General features: G+C 38.9%; 1 protein-coding gene across 2 annotated transcripts in view; it reads left to right on the forward strand.

The window, feature by feature from the left end:
- LOC126480990 (uncharacterized) overlaps positions 1–21,822 on the forward strand; it is a 251,807-nt gene that overhangs the window by 13,362 nt on the left and 216,623 nt on the right. For both annotated transcript variants that reach the window (XM_050104429.1, XM_050104428.1), the window contains exons 3-7: positions 2,428–2,715; positions 4,446–4,679; positions 12,944–13,300; positions 19,071–19,703; positions 19,793–19,957. In XM_050104429.1, coding sequence (XP_049960386.1) covers positions 2,428–2,715; positions 4,446–4,679; positions 12,944–13,300; positions 19,071–19,703; positions 19,793–19,957 — 1,677 coding nt within the window. The remainder of the gene's footprint in view (positions 1–2,427; positions 2,716–4,445; positions 4,680–12,943; positions 13,301–19,070; positions 19,704–19,792; positions 19,958–21,822) is intronic.

Here is a 21,822-nt window from a genome sequence, read left to right on the forward strand (position 1 = left end):
ACCACCATATGGTGCATGGTGGGGGGTACTTTGCACCACTACTAGTATCTTGTAACAAATCTAGCAGCCTGCCTCTGAATTGCTTACATGCCTTATTTTAATCTGACTTGGTATGGATCTCAAACACTTGAACATTACTCAGCAATGAGTCGCACTAGTGTTGTATATGCAGTCTGCTTTTTAGATGAACCATATTTTCCTAAAATTCTCCCAATAAACCGAAGTCAGCCATTTGCCCTCTCAACGACAGTCCTTACATGCTCATTCCATTTTGTATTGATTTGCCATGTTATGCCTAGTCATTTCCATGTTAGGCCTAGTGATTTCCTTCCTTGTTCCACACTCAAATAGAGCAAGGGAAAGATGACCATCTATATGTCTCGATATGAGCCCTAATTTCACTCACCATTGTGGTCCTTATGTGAAATGTACATTGATGTCAGTACAATCGTTCTGCAGTCAGCTTCAAATGCCAGTTCTCTAAATTTTCTCAGTAGTTTTCTGGAAAAAGAACGTCATCTTTCCTCAGGGAGTCCCCATTTGAGTTCATGAAGGATCTCTCTAACTCTCGCATGATTATCGAATCTACTGGTAACCAATCTAGCAGTGTGCTTCTGAATTGCTTCAATGTCTTCCATTAATACAACCTGGTGGGGATCCCAAGCACTTTAGCAGTGCTCAAGAATGAATTACACTAGTGTTCCATATGTGGTCTCCTTTCAGATGAAACACACTTTTCTAATATTTGCCCAATGAACTGAAGTCGACCATTCACCTTCCTACTAATGTCTTTATATGCTCGTTTCATGTTATATCACTTCAAAACGTTATGCCTAGATATTTAATCAGCGTAACAGTGTCAAGCAGCACACTACTGAAATTTATTTGAACATTGTGGGATTGTTTTTCCTACTCATATACATTAACTTTTTTTTTAGAGCAAGTTACTTAAGCTTGGAAGCAATTGAGTTAAAAGGTAAAACGTTTGTGTACCTGGTGAATTTCTATCTGGTTTTGAAAACTAAATGTTATTGTGTAAACCACAATACACGAAAATCTATGTTTACAGTTTCTTAGCTTTATAAGAAGGTGCTTGTGGCATGTGGCCAATTCAGGAATGAGTAAGCGTTAGACCATATGCATGTTATTAGGGCACATAAACTGATCAAATCGACAATATACACACTAAAAATTGGAGCTCATTTCTTCTCATGTCATATACTTGATTTTATTTTGTTGCTATAGCATGCTCCTTGTCAGACTGACACATTTTGTTGAGGAAACTTTTTCTTTTTAAAAAAAAAGATTATTGAGGGGAGCAGTTTCTCTGTGCTCCACACCTGTTCAGATTCATATGTCCTTTGTCCCTTTCAGTGACAGTTTTAAAAGTTTCTAAAATTGAATTTTTTAAAATTTAAATATAACAATATTATGAAAAGGAAAGTTGGTACTCACCATATAGTGGAGGTGCTGACTCATAGATAGGCACAACAAAAAGACTTTCACAAATAAATTTTGGTCAGCAAGACCTTCGTCAAAAATAATTGACAGACATACACACACATACAGTCATGCAAATGCAACTCACACACACCTGACTGCAGTCTTAGGCAACTGAAGCCACACTGTGAACAGCAGCACCAGTGCATGATGGGAGTGCCGAGTTGGTGGGAGTAAGGAGGAGACTGAGGCGGGGAGGGGGAGAGTTGGCAGGGTGTTAGGGGTGGCGGACAGTGAAGTGCTGTTGGGGAGTGCGCAGAGGTGGAGAGAGGGTAGGGCAGCTATGTGCAGTTGGGTCTCTCTCTCTCTCTCTCTCTCTCTCTCTCTCTCTCTCTCTCTCTCTCGTGGCGCAGTGGTTAGACACTGGACTCGCATTCGGGAGGACGACGGTTCAATCCCGCGTCCGGCCATCCTGATTTAGGTTTTCCGTGATTTCCCTAAATCACTCCAGGCAAATGCCGGGATGGTTCCTCTGAAAGGGCACGGCCGACATCCTTCCCTAATCCGATGAGACCGATGACCATGCTGTCTGGTCTCCTTCCCCAAACAACCAAACCAATCTCCCCCCCCCCCCCCCCCCCCCCCAGCAATCTATTTTTGATGAAGGCCCTACTGGATGAAAGCTTCATTTGTGACAGTCTTTGTTGTGCCTATCTGCAACTCAGCATCTGCACTATGTGGTGAATAGCAACTTTCCCTTTCATAATATTGTTACATTCCATTCTGGATTTTCAATTGTTTGATTTAATTTAAATATGTGCGAGTTGCACTGGAGTTGTTCCTACTTTTGGAGTGGATACAGCGAAACTCCTCTTCTGTATCTTCATTTTGGAATAAATTCGTATTTGAAATTAAACCTCTCTTCTCACATTAAAATATATATTTATTAAATTTGTTTTCCTTTATATTGTTTTGTTAATCTTCTAGGAAACACATGATGGCACAGAAGTGTACGCGACAGTGAAAGTTATAAATGCAGATGAAGGTGACGCGTTACAGTTTGAAGTATGTGAGGTTGAAATCATCATCTCTCAACAGTCAGAAGCTGTGGCCAGGGAAAGCAGGTGCTTCCCTCTTTCTGAAACACAGACTCAGTACTCTGGCTCAGAAGATGAGATGCCAAAAATTGCACAAGAAGCTGTTCTACATTTAAATGGGCTATCTCAATCAAAGTTTGCTTACAATCTTCACGACATCATAAGAGCGGAGAAAATGGTATTATTTAAATGCACAGCTTTGACCGTATTTTATTAGCTGCAAAATAATGTGTGTAGGGAACTGAAATAATTAACACAGTTTACACACAAACATGTTTTATAAGCTGCTTCCGTGACTGTATGTTTAAACTGAAAATAAACACACACAACCTTCACAATCACTAAACCTTAATCCTACAGTTAGGTGAGAGTTGTGTTTTTTACATCAGCAGCATTGCTTCAAGGAAAGTAATGAGCTATAATTTCTAGAAATGTGCTAAAATTATAGCTTTGATTGAATTTGATAATAATTAAAATGTGTGTCAACACATGTAGGGCTGTGCATCATTTTCCTTGGGAGGAAATACACATAACTCCAGGCATGTAAAACCAATTCTAAATGTGTTTCATTTTCCCCATCCATGAAACAAGGGGTGTCAAAGTTAGAATTTTAACATATTTCTAGAAATTTTAAGATTGTTGCTTTCCTGGGAACAGTGCTTTTGAGCTAAGAACCAAAAGTGTTACCTGACAATGAAGTTAAGCCTCCAAAGTGTACCATAGTAGTAGAATTAAAGTATAGTGACTGGATATCTAGTGTTTGTTTATTTTTAGTTTCCTTACAATTAAATCAGTATTTCCTGTTGTATTATGATGCAGAGTCTTTTGCAAGAAATGTCCTTGCAAGGAAGGCAAAAGTTTTCAAATAATTTCTATTTATATTGTAAGTTCAGTGACACAAATACAGGGCTATTACAAATGATTGAAGCGATTTCATAAATTCACTGTAGCTCCATTCATTGACATATGGTCACGGCACACTACAGATACGTAGAAAAACTCATAAAGTTTTGTTCGGCTGAAGCCGCACTTCAGGTTTCTGCCGCCAGAGCGCTCGAGAGCGCAGTGAGACAAAATGGCAACAGGAGCCAAGAAAGCGTATTTCGTGCTTGAAATGCACTCACATTAGTCAGTCATAACAGTGCAACGACACTTCAGGACGAAGTTCAACAAAGATCCACCAACTGCTAACTCCATTCGGCGATGGTATGCGCAGTTTAAAGCTTATGGATGCCTCTGTAAGGGGAAATCAACGGGTCGGCCTGCAGTGAGCGAAGAAACGGTTGAACGCATGCGGGCAAGTTTCATGCGTAGCCGCGGAAGTCGACGAATAAAGCAAGCAGGGAGCTAAACGTACCACAGCCGATGGTTTGGAAAATCTTACCGAAAAGGCTAAAGCAGAAGCATTTGTTAAACAGGAGATTGGAAAACCGATGGATCGGTCGTGGTGGAGATCATGATCAACAATTCATGTCATGGCCTCCACGCTCTCCCAACTTAGCCCCATGCGGTTTCTTTCTGTGGGGTTATGTGAAAGATTCAGTGTTTAAACCTCCTCTACCAAGAAACGTGCCAAAACTGCGAGCTCGCATCAACGATGCTTTCGAACTCATTGATGGGGACATGCTGCGCCGAGTGTGGGAGGAACTTGATTATCGGCTTGATGTCTGCCGAATCCCTAAGGGGCACATATCGGACATTTGTGAATGTCTAAAAAAACATTTTGAGTTTTTATATGTGTGTGCAAAGCATTGTAAAAATATCTCAAATAATAAAGTTATTGTAGAGCTGTGAATTCGCTTCAATCATTTGTAATAACCCTGTACATATAAAATGATTTTTTGAAAACTTTGTAAATTATTTTATCTTGTTGTGTAATATTTTGGTTCTGGCCTTATTAATTTTCAGGTGACACCTGGATCACAGGGATCTTTGATAAATCTTCAGCTTAAGGTAGCGCCTTCGCTGTGTCTCAAATTGCTCTCATTTCCTCCTAATAAAACATGTCCAGAAAATGAAGACTTAACAAATATGGTTTGCAATTTGACACATTGGAATCGGCCTTGGAAAGGAGATGTGATCTACTCATCTCCTGAATGCCGTGTGGATGTAGAGGAGAGTGCAGCAGTACAGTCATTTGATGTACGTATTAAACAGATTTTCATCCATTACATGAGGTAGTGACTATTGTTACATCAGCCCTCTAAAAGTTGCCACCATAAGTTATTGATAATGAATAAGAATTGAAACAAGGATTCACAATGGAAAGAATATGAAAGGTTCTTTGTGAATGGAGAAATAATTCCAATATTTACTTTATTTTATTAAGACCTCAGTCTTTATTTTCTTTAATGCTGCACATAAAAACAGGGTTTCCCAGTAATCATACCTCAGTTTCTGTTGACGATAAGAGCGTAGGGTCATGTGTTTTGTAGTTTTGTATAGCACTTGGGTATATACAGTTCTGAGAGAGAGAGAGAGAGAGAGAGAGAGAGAGAGAGAGAGAGAGAGAGAGAGAGGTTCAAAGTTACACTACTTGTACATGTAAAATATGCATGTACAATTTGGTGTGAGGCAAAAACATAGTTCATACAGTGACATAGCACAGACAAATATGCTGTAAAGTGTCTCCATTATCATCAGGAAACCCAGTGGTGTTGTACTGAAGCACATCCAAAATTTTTGTGCACATAAAATCTGGTCTGAGGTGTAAAATCAGTTCTGCGTTATTTCAGTTCACCTAAATAAACTACCTAAATTTTACTGACAATACATTTCTTTTCATATGAGTTACACCTCTTACTGCAGCGTGGAAAAGAAGGGAAACAACGGAAAAATGCTTCTATTGGAGCACAAAAAAAATGTATATGTTCCTGTTTATTCAAGTGGCATGAGAACATATTTGTGCTTTTTTATGCTGAGAGAGAAGGAAACACTGGTAATGGCAAGGAGACGGAAAAGTAATAAATACTGGAAGATAGTAGGCGGTGATTGTGTTATTAAAAACAAGGGAGACAGAGGTAGTGGAACATAGTTGACAGTGACAAAACAGAGCTAGGAAAAGAGTGGAGACAGTGCAAGGGGGGAAGGAACAAAGGGGAGGAGAAAATGCATGAGAGCCAGTGATAGTGAGAGACGTTCTTTGACAATAACAATGAGAAAGATCGAGATAGTGACAGTGAGAAGAGAGTGCAGCAGTGGGAAGGAAAGGAAAAGATAGTAACAGTACGAGACAGCGAGAGTGAGACAGTCACAATGAGAGGAAACTGGTAATAGGACAGAATGAAAGGGTCCGTGGCTGTGACACAGGAGACAATGACAGACAGACACATAGAGATAATGACAATGAGTTGGGCTGATTGAATGAGTGAGAAAAGGCAACTGGGAGTAGATAGATATGAGCTACTTACTGTGGTGGACTTTTAGATGTGAGTGAGTTTCAGTTCGAGGAGCTTGCAGGAGTCTTAGTTGAATTTGCTTGTTAAAAAAAGGGTGAATATGTTCGCATCCCAAAAATTTTGTGAAGGTTTTTAAAGATGCTGAGGAAGGCAGAATGAGGCAGCTGGTACCCCACTTTTCAGTCAGAGTCTTTGAAATAAACAAGAACATATTAGCATTTTCTTGTGCTCTGATAGGAGCATTTTTCCACTCGTGGGTAATTTTTTTGTCTCCATGTAACAATTGCACTCACCACCCTCTACATCTGTGTAGATGTATCAATCAGCTCCTTTGACAAGGCCATGACTTCCTAAAATCGTGCACTGAAATGAGATCCATTCTGTCTGAGTGTTTGCTCACCACTCCTAGAATAGATTTTTGTCACCCTCCCAATCTCCGCAATATCCGTGTCGGACCCTATGCTCCTTCTGCACCCATCTCCCCATCCTATGGCTTCTACCCCTGTGACCATCCCCCCACTGCAAGACTTGCCCTATGCACCCTCCTACCACCACCAATTCCTGCCCTGTAACTGCCAAAACATATACTATCAAAGGGAGAGCCACCAGTGAAATGGCACACGTCCTGTACCAACTGTTAAGTAAACAGTTTGGTCTTTTACATCTCCATGACTATCACCCAGTTATCAGTCAGGATGAATGGGCAAAGGCAGAGTGCATATACAGGCAACACACAATATCCTGTTGCAGGGCAATGTGTTAAACATGACAGTCATGATCTCAGTACCTGTTTCCACACGTGCCATCTGGATTCTTCCCACAGACACCAGTTTCTCAGAACTCTGTGGGTAGGAACTAGCACTACAACTTGTCCTTAGTTCTCACCACCCAGTTGGCCTTAATTTACATTAATTCCTTTGGTTTCAGTATTTCTTCACAGTAATGAATCCTTTCTTCACTCTATTTTAGTTTTCTACATCTTTTATTTTCTGACTTGTCTACTTTTTGCCATCCCCACCCCTCCCCCCGCCCCCGCCCTTTTGTGTTACGTACAATGCACTTAGCTTTTCACTCTTTATTAACTTGTGGACAAAGTCTTAGTAGTAATCTCTGCCTTGCGTATTACCCTATGTTGTTGTTGTTGTGGTCTTCAGTCCTGAGACTGGTTTGATGCAGCTCTCCATGCTACCCTATCCTGTGCAAGTTCTTCATCACCCAGTACTTACTGCAACCTACATCCTTCTCAATCTGCTTAGTGTATTCATCTCTTGGTCGCCCTCTACGATTTTTACCCTCCACGCTGCCCTCCAATGCTAAATTTGTGATCCCTTGATGCCTCAGAATATGTCCTACCAACCGGTTCCTTCTTCTCGTCAAGTTGTGCCACAAACTCCTCTTCTCCCCAATTCTATTCAATACCTCCTCATTAGTTATGTGATCTACCCATCTAATTTTCAGCATTCTTCTGTAGCACCACATTTTGAAAGCTTTTATTCTCTTCCTGTCCAAACTATTTATTGTCCATGTTTCACTTCCATACATGGCTACACTCCATACAGATACTTTCAGGAATGATTTCCTGACACTTAAATCTATACTCAATGTTAACAAATTTCTCTTCTTCAGAAACGCTTTCCTTGCCATTGCCAGTCTACCTTTCACCTTTAAGCTCTCAAGTTTTAAAATCTCGTATAGTGCAGTCCCCAACAATCAGTCTTTCCTTCTCATCCTGTCCCGTAAGTATCCCCTGACCCAGGGTTCTGGGTGACTTTCCTGAACTGTACCCCATTCCCTAAACTGATCCAGTCTTTTTCCTTCATCCATCTTCCTTCCCCTTCAACTCTTCTACCAGAAGAAGGAGCCACTGGCTCTGAAAGCTTGTAAAAGTTCAATCCTTTTGTGTGTGTGTTCCCCTGCCACCACTTGGTGAGTAGACTTTTTATCTATCTATTTACATTCTACATCTATTTTGTATCACAGTCTATCTCTGTTCCTAATATTTTCCTCTATATGCTGCATCTTTAAGTGTCAAGTGAACTGTACCCAGAGGCTGTAGCAGAGGTGCTACTAAAGTGTCCCTTAAATTTTACTAAGGGTCTTCTGCACCTATTACCTTTAGTACTACTTCATTTAGTCTTGTATCAGTGAACCTAAACTTTAATATCCTTTGACGGCACCAAATTTCAAATGCTTCCAGTTTCCTCTCTTCCAGGTTTCTAATGGCCTGTGTTTCAACTGCTTACAATGCTGCCTGCACTCCAGACACGATTTAAGGAACTACTTCTCATTACCATACTAATACCTGATATTAGTAGATCTCTATTACTGAAGAAAGCTTTATTCCTTGTGTTGTCGTACATCTGTTATCTTCCTTGCTCTGGCGATAATACACAGTCTTCCACCCTAAATAGCACAAATTTGTCTCTACTACTACTACTACTACTGCTACTGCTACTATGACTAAGACTACTATTGCTGCTGCTGCTGCTGTGTTGTCATTACAAGTTTGATATTAATATGTTATTCCCCTTTCTATTACTCTTCATCACTTACATCTCTGCTTTGTTTACCCTTAAGCCATATTCTATGCTAAATATGCTGTCTCTCCCATTCAACAGGTCTTCTATGTCTTACTTACATACCCTTGCACAGTTATTCCTCTTTTGAAGTTTTATTTCACTTCATTGCTTTTTCAGTCTAAAAGTTGAGCAACAGTGATGGTAAGTTTCAATCTTGCCTTACACTCTTGTTAACACAAAATTGTCTTTTTGGGACCTCTTCTTCTGGTATTCCCATTTGGATTGTGTAAATTAGTCCTCTTGCTCTGTACCTTAGACCCAGTCTTCTAATTATTGTGAACATTTTATTTCACCTTCCATTGTCGAAGGCTTTGTTTTTGTCTGCAGATGCTAAGAAGGTGTTTTGCTTCTTCTGCTGTATTCTTTCTAATAGCAAACACAGTGTCAGAATTGCCGGTGCATTTTCCCTTTGTGAGACTAAACTGATCTTTGTTTAGTTATTTCTCAAGTTTTCTTTCTATTCTTGTAGTATGATATTGTGCTCAACAGTTTAAAAGTGTAACTTGTCAGTAGAATCATCCGATAGTTTTTACATTTATAACCATTTACCTTCTTTAGTAATGTGATGGATAATGCGTTTTTTGAAATCTTGGTTAAGTTGCTTCTTTCCTAGATTTTTGACACCAACCAAAATAGCCTTGTAGTACCTTAACCTCCTACAGAATTCAACAACTGCAACATTATATCATCATTTAGTGTTCTGTCAGAGTAACAACATTACTGGATATCCACGTGAACCTCTTCATGTGTTCTATCAGACTTCAGGACAGCTTCTGTACATCATTAAGATCTTTGAGGTTCTCCTGCATCTCTTGATGTTCTCTTATGCATGTCACAAAGACATCTGCTCCTTATTGACTAACACCTACACATTTAATTTTCCTGTATGTTATGTCAACCTTCCCCCCCCCCCCCCCCCCCCCCCCCCCCAGTCATACCTTTCTTAACATCTTTACATGTTTCATCCACTTTGATCAAAATGTTTTATATTTTTCATTGTGAGCTAACATATTTTGTATTTTGAGTATAGTGGTTCACAGTTTGTGATGTGTACTGGAAGTATCAGTTCTGGGTATCAACAGAATTGGGTGGTGGGGAGCTGTTCTTACATAACTAGTCATTAAGTAAAGGAATTGTTTACCAAAAGAGTCATTTCATCACTTGAGTGCCTCATTATGCATGGTCCTATTGGAATGGTACACCCTTGGGTTGTTGCCTGTGGACTTATCAGCTGTTCTCTCGGCCAGTTGTAAGGGTGGGAGAGGGGAGAAGGAGAGTGGGGATTTTAGTGTAACATTGCCACATAACTATGGTGAACTAGTCATTTTATACATAGAAATACACTGCAAGAGGTGAAAGTATCATAAAAAGATGTTTGATTGGGGATCAAACACCCAACGCTATAATTTTATGTTCTGGTACTTACTAACAGTCATTGGGTCACCCAGTTCCTCATTATAACTTGATGGAATCAGCTTAACTTGTCATATTAATATCAATTAATTCTGGAAAGTCCTGAGTAATTACAAGTAGTCGAAGGCATAAAGTCAACCACTTGATTTTATAGTTCAAGTGTCGAGTAGTCCACAGACTCTGAATTACTAAGGGCATTCAGTAAGTAATGCAACACAATTTTTTTCTGGGAGCAGGTTGGTTTTATTCAGGATTCCAATACACCATTCTATTCCCCACTCTTGGCAACAGAATCATGGTTTTTGACACAATCCCTGTTCAATGCGACGGCCTTACACCACCTTACTGAAAGGGCCTGTGTACCCATATGGTACCAATCTACTGTTGGAAGTTGAAGCTAACATCTTGCTGCATCAATAACCTCCCCATCATCCAAGTACTGCTTCCAATGGGGTGCATCCTACATTGTGCCAAACAAAGTAGCCTGAAGGTGCGAGATCTGGAATGTAAGGTGGATGAGGAAGAACAGTCCATTGAAGTTTTGCGAGCTTCTCTCGAGTGTGTAGTCTTGTGCAAGGCCTTGCGTTGTCTTGGAGAAGGAGAAGTTAATTAGCATTTTTTGGCAACAAACACGCTGAAGTCATTTCTTCACATTTCTGAGCGTAGCATAGTACACTTCAGAGTTGATTGCTTCACCATGAAGAAGGAAATCGAACTCTGATGTTCACTTGAGCAGTGAGGCGTTTGTTTGTGATCCATTGATCACCTTGAATGAGGGCGTCCACACATTGAAACTATAGGAGCTGAAGTGAGAATACTTCACATTGTCCCACAACAAATTCCACATTTTTCAACTGCAACTAGCCAAGAAAAAAAAAAGTGTTGCATTACTTATTGAGTGCCCCTCATATGTACATGGGAAAAGAAGGAAGAAACAGAGAGTAAAGTCTGATGAAGAACAGCTGCGACTAAAGTGTATACCTTAGGGGCACATTGCATAGTGGAGAATTCAGTTTTCTGTGGTTGTATGCAGTAGTAAGGTGTGGTGGTGGTGGTGGTGAGAGAGAGGGGCAGCTGCACCCAAGCCATTCTTGTGATCATTTCCTTCTAATTTTCTCATTCTGACACCTTGGAACATTTCAGTGGAACACCATTCTGCTTGCTCTGAACAATTGAGCTGGTACTGATGAAGCTAATCAACATCGACTTTAATTACCTTCTTTGCTCATCAGACATTTTCTGGCTGAATGTAGTTTCAAGGTGTTGCAGTTTTCTTAGACGATCTTGCTAAATTATTACAAAATCAAAATTCTTACTTCTGCTACTATGGTGCCAGTTGTTATCCACTCTGAATGATTGTAATCATCAGTTTACATTCAAACAATGGAAAGTCCAGGTACGAATATCAACAATATATGAAAAGATAGATTGCTACTTAGTGTTTTTTTTTACGGTAAGTGGCAATCTATCTTTTTGTACTTAGTTTACATTCAGTTATTTCTGAAATTCTTATTCCTGTCATTAGTTTTGTGTCTGGCCTAAAACAATGCTTCCAAAACTTGATTTAACGTTTTGTACATTTTTGAAGCATTTTCCATTGTGTTTGGCAGTTCTGTATATAAAAAGCATCTTTTGAATATAATAGAGGGAAACATTCCACGTGGGAAAAATATATCTAAAAACAAAGATGATGAGACTTATCAATCAAAAGCGCTGGCAGGTCGATAGACATACAAACAAACACAAACATACACACAAAATTCAAGCTCTCGCAACAAATGGTTGCTTCGTCAGGAAAGAGGGAAGGAGAGGGAAAGACGAAAGGATGTGGGTTTTAAGGGAGAGGTTAAGGAGTCCTTCCAATCCCGGGAGCGGAAAGACTTACCTTAGGGGGAAAAAAGGACAGGTATACACTCGCGCGCACACACACACATATCCATCCACACATACACAGACACAAGTAGACATTTGTAAAGGCAAAGAGTTTGGGCAGAGATGTCAGTCGAGGCGGAAGTAAAGAGGCAACAATGTTGTTGAAAGGCAGGTGAGGTATGAGCGGCGGCAACTTGAAATTAGCGGAGGTTGAGGCCTGGTGGATAACGGGAAGAGAGGATATATTGAAGAGCAAGTTCCCATATCCGGAGTTCTGACAGGTTGGTGTTAGTGGGAAGTATCCAGATAACCCGGACGGTGTAACACTGTGCCACGGCCAGCACATCTTGGCAGTATATCCTCTCTTCTCGTTATCCGCCAGGCCTCAACCTCCGCTAATTTCAAGTTGTCGCCGCTCATACCTCACCTGTCTTTCAACATCTTTGCCTCTTTACTTCCGCCTCGACTGACATCTCTGCCCAAACTCTTTGCCTTTACAAATGTCTGCTTGTGTCTGTGTATGTGCGGATGGATATGTGTGTGTGTGTGTGTGTGTGTGTGTGTGTGTGTGTGTGTGTGTGTGTGTGTGCGCAAGTGTATACCTGTCCTTTTTTTCCCCCTAAGGTAAGTCTTTCCGCTCCCGGGATTGGAATGACTCCTTACCCTCTCCCTTAAAACCCACATCCTTTCGTCTTTCCCTCTCCTTCCCTCTTTCCTGACGAAGCAACCGTTTGTTGCGAAAGCTTGAATTTTGTGTGTATGTTTGTATTTGTTTGTGTGTCTATCGACCTGCCAGCGCTTTTGTTTGGTAAGTCTCATCATCTTTGTTTTTAGATATAAAAAGCATCTTTGTTACACAAAATTGCAAAGAATAATCTTGAAGATTTGTTTCACTGTCCAAGAAGTGATATGTGATTATAGACAAGAACAGGTACAGAAAGTGTTAAGCACAGGTGTTACTTAATACAGTTTCATACTTCATCAGTTCAGAAGCCGCAAGCTGTATATTATTTATTGGAAATTCTCAGCTAGTAGTATATGAAAGCTTGCATCACTTTTCCTTTTATAATGAAAATCTGATGATATTAATGCTAGTAGATGCTCTTGTATGATAAATATAAAGATTGTGAAATTTGTTTTACAGGTTGGCTCACGTTCACATGATCGAAAAGCGATAGATGACTCAGAGATTGAAAAATACCTAGAATCAATAATTGAAGTTGGTGTGCCTGAACCAGAAATGTCAGCAGGAAAAATATCAGACTCAAAACCTGAAGAAAAGATAGGCGCAACAGCGGCATTAGACATTGAAGATCCAGTACCTGCTGTAGAAGAACCTATGATTGCCAAAAAAGCATTTTGTCTGGGGTGTCCTGTTGACTTAAACGTAAATAATCCAGATTTGTCCCAATTTGTTGATCTGGCACTTAACTCCATTGACAAAAGCACAACAAATGCATACAAATATGGATTAGTAAGTGTGCGTAAGGCTCAGAGGCAGGTAAGCAATCATATTTTCTCCAGAATGAGAGAGAGAGAACAGTTTTAATGAAAATGCTATATTATGTGATCTGAGCTATTTCTTGTGTAAAATGTTCTTTCTCTTAGGAATAAAACTTGGTGCTTGAATCTGGGGCTGCATTGCTTTCAGTACCCTTAATTTTTTTTTTTTTTTAGTTAGACACTATAGTGACACTATAAGCTCTATTGTAAACAGCTATTTGTTGTTGGAATTGCTGCAGAGGTTCATACACTACAAACTAACAGTCTGGGACATCTTTTTTAGTCAAACTGTACTTTGCAGTGTTATTGTGAAGTCTGTTTCCTTACTCAATATTTGCATGTTCTTTCCTAACACTCTCAATCAGGATATCTGCATGAGAAATATCTCTTGTTTTTTGTGTGTTGCCCTGTTTGATCTCAAGTGGCTCTGAGAGTTTAATGTGCCCATTTTTGATGCATTTCCACCTCCCTTCAAAGAAATTTTTAGCCCAGTAGGGGTGGGGGGGGGGGGGAGGGGGAGGGAGGTTGCAACTATGTGCTACAATACTTCATTCTCATATGAAATTTTCTCAATTTTTGAGAAGAAAATAGTCACTGTCAGCCTAACATGAGGAGCTGGCCACTTGGTGTCTACTCTCCACATGAGGAACTGCTCGACTACTGAGACAAATTCATTCTCTTATGTAATAATGCTCTGGTATGCTGTTGATGAAATGCAGCTGCAGGGGTGATCCCAGTCAATAGTATGTGTCACGTGATAGATCAATTTCCACATCCTTGTAAGGTGCCCGAACGTGGAGCCGTTTGGTTTTGAAACTGATAGCACATAAACGTGACTTCAGTAAATACAGGTGAATGGAAAATGAAAACTGAAAGAGATGGGAAATAAAAATGATCATTATCCTTTGTGAAGTCTGAGTTGAAGTCTTCACTGTCTTCCTTCACAGTGAAAGTTCCAAGAGTGCTAGAGAATATTTTTCAAGAATGTGTTTTGGGAGCTGTTCTTAGGTAATATGTTACCCTGCCCAAAAGTCTAGTGGTTTCCCTAAATTGATTAAGGCAAATATGGAAAGTCTGATTGAGAAGGACACAGCAGATATCCTTTCCCTCCTCTGATGATGCCCCCATCAACATGTTAAACTGTGATCTCTCTTCCTTGCAAAAATCATCAAGAGCTGCTGATGAAATAAACACTTCCTACAGTACTGATATTGATCAAAACTATCAACATCAGAAACATGAAGTTATTGATATCAGCCTATGTGGTGTAATTCTTACTGGGGTGTCAATAAAATAAAAAATAAAATAAAATAAAATAAAATAAAAGTGTGCAAATTTACTCCGCTCAGCAGCATGGAAGGACAAAGATTATGTGACTCACACTTTATTCTTGATTACAGTTATACGTGATGGGTGTTTTTCATTTTATTTTGATTGTCACTATAGTAAGAATGATACCACAGTGCTTAATGATGATTGTTCGAAACTGGTATTGAATAAATGTTTATTTCCTCTGTAGCTCTTGGAGGTTCATAAATAAGTCTTTCCTCAAACTTCAAGAACTATTAGACCATAAACCCGAAAAATAGTAAAGGGTGAATGTAATGATGATGCTGACCATCCATTGTTGTTTACGGAAGGGGGGAGACGTTTCTGCAGTACATGAGATCTGTCATCTCACCAGTTTACAATTCATTTTATGGGTTTCTAACACCATCAGATAGTGCAAATTGAAATGAACATGTTGAGGACATTTAACATTGGAGATATTATTTATGTGGTGTCCCGGGGAGGGGGGCGGGGGGGGGGGGGGCGGTTGCAATACTCAGTGACACAACAAGAACAACTATTTTGAAGCAGAAAAGGTCTAGTAAACATGGGCTCTAAGCACTTCGTCTTCAGCACTGTGGCAAAAATCTCTTCTACTGCAAGCCCTTTTCTGTCCATAATTTGGGAATTTTCTAGGAAACATGGGTTCAAAAATGCATACCTTAAAAGCTATGAGCACTTGTTTAGTAGAAGAGATGCATTTAACACTAGCGAAGATTAACAAATACTCATAGCCATTAAGGTATGCACTATAGAGCCCATGTTTACTGGGAATTTTTTCTCATTTTGGTCCATACTACCACTTCTCACAGTATGGAAAGCAAAGATTGGCAGTGGAAGAGATTTGTTTCACAGTATCAAAAATGTAGTAGTTCTCGTAGTTCTGAAGGTATGTATTTTACAGCCCATGTTAATTAGACTTCTTTGCTTTGTATGATCATTCCTGTCGTACCCCTCAGTATCAACCATTTCTCGTAGTATACCCTTTATTTTAAAAACTTTGTAAATGCTTTTATGACTATACTTTGAAATTATTCGTTTGTAATACCGATTCAATATTATGAGAAGGAAAGTTGCTACTCACCATATAGCAGAGATACTGAGTCGCAGATAGGCACAACAAAAAGATTTTCACACTTAAAGCTTTCGGCCTATGGCCTTTGTTGACAATAGACACATATACGCATGCGCGCACACACACACACGCAAATGCAACTCTCACAGACTACTACAGTCTCAGGCAACTGAAGTCACACTGGTGCATATGTGTGTGTGCGTATTATATGTGTCTATTGTTGACAAAGGCCATTGGCCAAAAGCTTTAAATGTGAAAATCTTTTTGTTGTGCCTATCTGCAACTCAGCATCTCTGTTATATGGTGAGTAGCAACTTTCCTTCTCAGAATATTGTTAATTCCATCCTGGATTTTCCAATGTTTGTAATACTGATTCACTTACTTAAAAATCAAATTTGTTTTGAAAACTGTGAGTCAATAAAAACTCATTTCAGTTTGTTATATTTTCCAATTATCTACAATATGTGGAGGACAAACTGAACTAAAAGCAGTTGTGAAACACTATAACATTTTTCGGACGAAAAACCCTCTAGTAAAATCTTTGTTTCTGTTATATTTTGCCACAGATGGAAATAGCATCCTCTAGCACTAGGCCCTCAATTATATAGAATATATTTGATGTAATAAATGGTAGATAGCCGTAAATGTGGATAAATGTAAATTAATGTGGATTTGCTATGTTTCAATACAATATTGATTGTATGCTTCTTAATTCACTCACTTTGATTGAATATCTTAGTGTAACATTGCAGAACACTCAAAAATGGAATGAACACATAAGGATAGCTGTGGGGAAGGCAGTGGTAGACTATGGCTCATTGGAAGAATTCTGGGGAAGTGTGGCTCACCTGTAAAGGATACTGAGTGCAGAGCATATACATTACTCTTTCTTGAGTACTGTTCAAGTGTTCAGGATCCCTGCTAGCTCAAATTAATTGAAGACATGGAAGCAGTGTGTTACAGAAATGGCCTGTGAGCTTAGGTGGGAATCTATGAAGAGGAGACGCCTATCTTATTGCAGAACATAGAAGAACAAAATAGGAGAGATCCTTGTACTGGAAATAATTTTTCCACCTTGTTCCTTTAGTGAGTGTAACAAGAAAGTGAATGACTAGCATTTTTGAAGCTTCAAGTTGTTTTGTGAACTATGTAGAAATGACAGTCATAAGTCTCTGAGAGTTGAGTGTCCAGGTTGAGGCCTCATCTGGTACACCGTTTTTAACTTGTTACACATTTCCAGTTCTTTGTGTGCTCTGCTCAAGAGTAAAAGTGCCTAATTTCAGTTACATACCACTTGTTCTTAATTTAAGGCCTTAGAATTGTGTGTGATTATCTGAAGTTCATGCTTGTAATGTAAATAATTCAAATTCAGAAATTGAGTTTTTAAGACCTAAGGGACATGATAGAGCCTTCTAGAGGGCAAAGGCCATTTGAGTGCTCCCACCCAGTTTATTTTCTCCAAATTCTGAAGATGGGAACTTGCTCACCAACATATCCCATATCACACAACCCTTATAATCTCCATTCTCAATCTCTCTCCACCCCCCCCCCCCCCTTCCCACTTGCACACTTGCATTTCTTCTTCATTCCCTCTCTCTTTCTCTCTGTCTTTTTCTTATTTGCCTCCCCTCCTCTGCTTCTCTCTCTTTATTGTTTGTCTTCCTCCCAGTCATCTCCTTTTTATTTGCCCCCCCCCCCCCTCTTTTTCTGGTTTCCTCTCAATTCTGAATTGCAGTATTCATTCAATGTTTTGTTTCACTTCCCCTGTAATCCACATTTCTTCTCTTTGTGTCCTTTCCATCTACTATGAACTGAAGCTGGCACAGTACTCACTGATGTACTCTTTCCTCCCATGCTATAACACCTTTTTCCGTTTTTGTCTCCCATTAACCTCATAACAGGTGGTCCCTTTCAAAGTAGGGTACGTGAGTCCTTCCCCTCCTTACCAACCTTCCCCAACCAAACCCTGTTCCCCCCTTGTAGAAGGAACTTACAAGACCTGAAGTCTAGGAATAGTATTTGCTACCTTTAAATGTTTCTTTCAGCAGCACTATAGATTTCACCTTCGGAACGTAAGCAGTTTATTAGAATACAGTATTTTTGTTTCCTTGTTGTGCTTAATCACATAGTGTTTAATTCTTAGTTCAAACAATGGAAGATCCAGGATGGAATGTAACAATATTATGAGAAGGAAAGTTGCTATTCACCATGTAGCAGAGATGCTGAGTCGCAGGTAGACACAGGAAAAAGATTTTCACATTTTCGGCCATTGTACCACAATGGCCTATAACAACCTTGCCTAAAATCAAAGTACCTGTTTGCACATCTTATACCGTTTGGCATAAATACATATTCTCTATAAGCGTCCCTAAACCGACGCACTAAATCACCCAAATTAGGCTTATAATACCATAGTTCTTCCAACACTAAAACAGCTGCAGAATAATTAATCTTGTTGCCACAAAATGTAATAGCAAGTTCATCAACCCTCTGCTGACTATTAGGAACAAGGCGAGGCTTAGGTCGTCCGGGTAATTACGAATATGTTCCCAGTTGGCATAAAAAAACTCCAACGCAGACATTAGCTGTAAACAAATACTTTTATTCAGAAAGTTACTTTACCTTTCCTCTTACAAAATGTCATATATACACTCTATTTCTTACAATAAATGTTACATATTTAACTTCACTCTGTACATTATCGTTTCTCTCGGGTTCATCACCAGCAATCTGTAGTCCAATATAAAATGGATTTGTACCTCGAAACAACCTATTTTTAACTTTACACTCCTTTTCAAGATCTGTCCACGACTTGACATTCGTTATATCTGCACTTTGTTCTGGCTTAGAATACGTTACAAACTTAAACCTATTCCTTCTTATATATTTACGCCAAGGTACACCAGATGCCTTCTGCGGATTCAAATCAAAAGCACCCATTTTATTACTACATGCTATACACACTTTCTCCAATGCACCCTGATTTTCAAATATCTTCTTATTAGCTTTGTTGTCAAGATTTAGTCTTTCAATCCTAACATTAACCCTATACATGTATGTTACAATTTTATTAATAATTACAGAACCATATTTGTTACCAAAAAACTTATATTCATCGGTAATATTATAATGTTGCAATGTTGAAAAATTCTTCGCTTCCTCATCATGCCGAAAGCTTTAAGTGTGAAAATATTTTTGTGTGCCTATCTGCAACGTAGCATCTCCGCTATATGGTGAAAGCAACTTTCCATCTCATAATATTATTAATTCTTAGTTCATTTTACACGTTCTTTGAGAAGTGCTGTTACTGTGAAAAATGACACATTTTCAGGTCATTTGATTCTGTTTTTTGTTCTAATTGCAGGTTGTGAATGGAATTATGTACATGTTGCTCCTTGATGTTGGTGAGACAGAATGTTTGAAGGAAACTAACGTGGACAGGAACTTGTGTGCAATCAATTATAAAAGTGATCCCAACACTTGCTACATTGAAATATTTGAGAAACCAGGACTTCAGAAACAGAGGGAGATTACATTTAATAACTGCACCAGAATAGATGACAATTATCCATCTAATGACATTGTTGCAAACCCTTTTTCAGTCAGTATTTCCAAAAATGAAAAAGTGCTGACTCATTACAAGGATGATGATAGGCCCCAGTTTGGTTCTTTTGATGATTTGGCAACAGTGTCTGCAGATGATACTCCTTATAACTATGCCCATGGCTACTCAGCTGACTACATGGAGGATATTCCCTTCCTTGGGTGGGATATGGGAGGCTATCTTTCAGACTCAGAAGAGTACTACCAAACGGGGCAGAATGCCCGTATGAAAAGACGAGGGGTTTCTGGTTTCATTGGAGGTCTTAAAGATATAGGTCCAGGAGAGGAGCAGTTGGTAAATGACTTAGCAGCTACTGCAGTTGAAACACTCGATGCCATTGATGAGGACAATCTGAAGCGTGTTGTTGTGGAGGTAGTGGATGCAAAGAAGCAGGTAATTTTTTTGTGTTAGACCTTTTGCATACACCTTCTTGCCATGTTCCTATAATAGGACAAGACATTTCATTCAAAAAATTGTTACAGATTATGGATGGTGTGATGTATCACTTGAAACTTGTTGTTGGAACGTCATTGTGTGAAGAAAATAAGGCACCAAATGCAGACTGTCTCAAAGACTTGGTTATGCCACTTTCTCTTTGTACTGTACATCTTCATCGCTCATTTGTTGATAATTCACTTAGAGTTCAGGTATGTGTTAACAATCTGTCTAAATAAGATATTTTTTTTTACTTGCTGAAGTTACCATTTGGGATAAAATATTGTAATTTTTTGTTTATTTTACCCTCTCTCATTTACACTATTTTTATAAATATTGCCACTTTTGTTCAAAAAATGCAATCATCAGATCCATATAGCTGTCTACGCAACCAGTCTTCTGCATACTTTCAACAAAGTAAACTACATCATGCCATAAACTAAAACTTTAAACACTAAATCATTTGTTGTTTATCACACATACACAATAATCACTATAAAAGTTGTGCATTTGCTGTTGAGATTGTGGAAAATATAGGATTTTAATATTACATGGTAGTAGGTAGAGCTCTCTTCCCTATAAACATGTCTTCAATAGTGATAAAATAGTTTTCGTATTGCAGCAGTACTTATTGAAGTTACAGGTAACTACAACCAGTAGCACTACTTTCACACGGCTTATTTTTTGATGGCTGCAATTTTTATTAATTTGTGATGTGTGTGTCAGTATCATGTTTTAGTATTTAATAAGCCGAATCTTTAGTGTTACTGACTGTGTGCTTTATACACTGGGCAAAACTTTTATATTTTAGTTGGATTATGAATTTTATGTAAGTATAGCAATTAGTATATAAGCATTTTAGATGGGTCTAACAGTTAATGTTTGTATAAGCAGTTGGCTCTCATGTCTGTAAGCTCTATGTAATGTTGTGTAACAATTACATAGCAAGTTCAATCTCTAGTTTTTTTTAAATAAAATTTTTTATAATACATTTTATGTTCAAATGAATGGATAACATTGCAGTACAATGTTGTTCCCGAGTAGTATACGTTATAGTGGCTAGAATGAAATGCAGTAGGGAGCTGGTGTTGTGTGGAAAGGTACTGAGCCATAATGAATTTATTAACGTTTCTAAAATCACTGATGAATTTATTTTTAAAAAGCAAAAATCCAAGAATAACAACAACAAATTGCCTCTAGAACTGAAAAGACTAAATTTCAATAACACAACTGGTAGCAAACACTTCAAAATGGCAACAGCATAAAATCACTTCCTTTTAGTAAAGAATATTAAATGAAGTAAAAATACATTTGCATTACAAACAGCAAAACATATGATCAAATGAATATGTAAAAAATTTCAACCATCAGCTATTGCCAGTAAATATCAAGATGCCATTGTCTTCAAAGTAGCCAAAATGACTGACAAATATGCTACAAATTTATGATGGTATAGGCGGTGTCAGAGGTAGTGCCAGTAGCAATAATTCCTCCGTCTCTACTAACATAGGACGGCAGTTTGCCATTACCACAGTACTGGAAACCTTCATTAAAAATTTCAGTCATGGTACATAGGCATCTTTAACTAGACCACACTTAGCAAGAGATACAATCACCTATCCTGTAACACAGAGACAACTCATTAATTATTTAGCAAAAATTAAACATACTACAAACGCAGGAAAGTACGAACAGTAGGCATGTTGCTGTTGTTGTGGTCTACAGTCGTGAGACTGGTTTGATGCAGCTCTCCATGCCACTCTATCCTGTGCAAGCTTCTTCATCTCCCAGAACTTAATGCAACCTATATCCTTCTGAATCTGCTTAGTGTATTCATCTCTTAGTCTCCCTCTGATTTTTACCCTCCACGCTGCCCTCCAATGCTACATTGCTGATCCCTTGATGCCTCAGAACATGTCCTACCAACCGGTCCCTTCTTCTTGTCAAGTTGTGTCACAAACTCCTCTTCTCCCCAATTCTATTCAACACCTCGTCATTAGTTATGTTATCTACCCATCGAGTCTTCAGCATTCTTCTGAAGCACCACATTTTACCCCTGCCACCTTTAGAATTTGAA

This window comes from Schistocerca serialis, chromosome 5, assembly GCF_023864345.2.
Source record: "Schistocerca serialis cubense isolate TAMUIC-IGC-003099 chromosome 5, iqSchSeri2.2, whole genome shotgun sequence".
Classification (NCBI taxonomy): Eukaryota; Metazoa; Arthropoda; class Insecta; order Orthoptera; family Acrididae; genus Schistocerca; species Schistocerca serialis.